The sequence below is a fragment of the Puma concolor genome, chromosome D1 (genome assembly GCF_028749965.1).
Source record: "Puma concolor isolate L17-30 chromosome D1, mPumCon1.1.hap2, whole genome shotgun sequence".
NCBI lineage: Eukaryota > Metazoa > Chordata > Mammalia > Carnivora > Felidae > Puma > Puma concolor.
In genome coordinates this window covers 14,472,492-14,473,758 of record NC_141676.1, presented here as the reverse complement: position 1 = coordinate 14,473,758, position 1,267 = coordinate 14,472,492, and the positions used below count along the sequence as shown (strand labels likewise).

The 1,267-nt window shown below is 38.9% G+C and overlaps 1 protein-coding gene across 1 annotated transcript; it reads right to left on the bottom strand.

The window, feature by feature from the left end:
- Positions 1-313: 313 nt before the first annotated feature.
- Positions 314-1,267, bottom strand: LOC112865393 (olfactory receptor 5W2). The gene has a single exon (XM_025928471.2). It carries the CDS (start codon positions 1,244-1,246, stop codon positions 314-316), a length of 933 nt encoding a protein of 310 aa, XP_025784256.2. The 5' UTR covers positions 1,247-1,267.

The window sequence follows — 1,267 nt, the reverse complement described above, 5'->3', positions numbered from 1 at the left end:
ACACTCAATCTAAGTATAATAAATTAATGTTTGAATGAATGAAAGAATGAACAAATAAAAATCTGGCAAAATTAGAAAAGTGCGAAAAGTTTTCCACAAAGAAAGAGTACCGTATACAAAATCTAGATGCATAATAAAGTATGATATATATAAGGAACTGCAATATTATTGTGATAGGGCTTCAAAACAAACTCATCTTATTCAATTAAAGTTTTCGAGACAACTTTATTTCTCTTCTGTTATGCAATATAATTTTATATAAACTATAACCACAAAGTGTGTGTGTGTGTGTGTGTGTGTGTGCATGTGATATTTAAAACCATCTTTTAATTTTTATTTTTTTCAGGGCCTCTTTCACATCTTTGTTCCTCAGGCTGTAAATCAGTGGGTTTAACATGGGAATCACAAGGGTGTAAAACAAGGAGGTCATTTTGTCTTGATCAAGAGAGTAGGAAGAACTCGGGCGGAAATACATGAAGAGCAGGGTTCCCTGGAAAATTGCAACAGCAGTTAAGTGGGAGGTGCAGGTGGAGAAAGCTTTGAACCTCCCCTCAGCAGAGCGGATCTTCAGGACAGATAGGATTATATAACAATAAGAGACAAGGACTACTGAAATGGCGCTCAGTTCAATGAAGCCAAAAATGGTGAATATTGCTAATTCGTTGAGTTGTGTGTCTGCGCAAGAGAGCAATAGGAGAGGAGGTACATCACAGAAGAAGTGATTAATCTCCTTTGATCCACAGAAACATAACCGGAATGTTAGTGTCGTGTGTATCAAAGCATCTGCCGTGGCCAGCACGTAAACCCCGGCCATGAGCAGGAAGCACACTCTGCTGGACATGTTGACCGTGTAGAGCAAGGGGTTGCTAATGGCCTTGTACCGATCAAAGGCCATCACTGCCAGCAGTAGGCACTCAGAATCAGCAAACGTACAGAAGACCAAGAATTGCAGAGCACAGCCAACGAAAGGGATTGATGTGTTTTTGGCTAGAAGGTCTACCAACATTTTGGGCCCAATAGCTGTGGAATAACAGAGGTCACAGAAAGAGAGGTGGCTAAGGAAAAAGTACATTGGTGTGTTCAAATGAGAATTCATTCTAATTAGAATAATCATTCCGAGGTTTGCAAAAAGATTAATGAGATAAACAACAAGAAACATTGTAAATAGGGTTGCTCTCATCCCAGGGTTATTGGTAATTCCCAAGAAAATGAAATCAGTCAAGGATGAACAATTTCCTACATCCATTCTTCTATATCCTTGTCTAAA

Bases quoted from the DNA above. Each gene is read 5' to 3' on its own strand.
- LOC112865393 (XM_025928471.2), bottom strand. From the start codon at position 1,246: ATGGATGTAGGAAATTGTTCATCCTTGACTGATTTCATTTTCTTGGGA.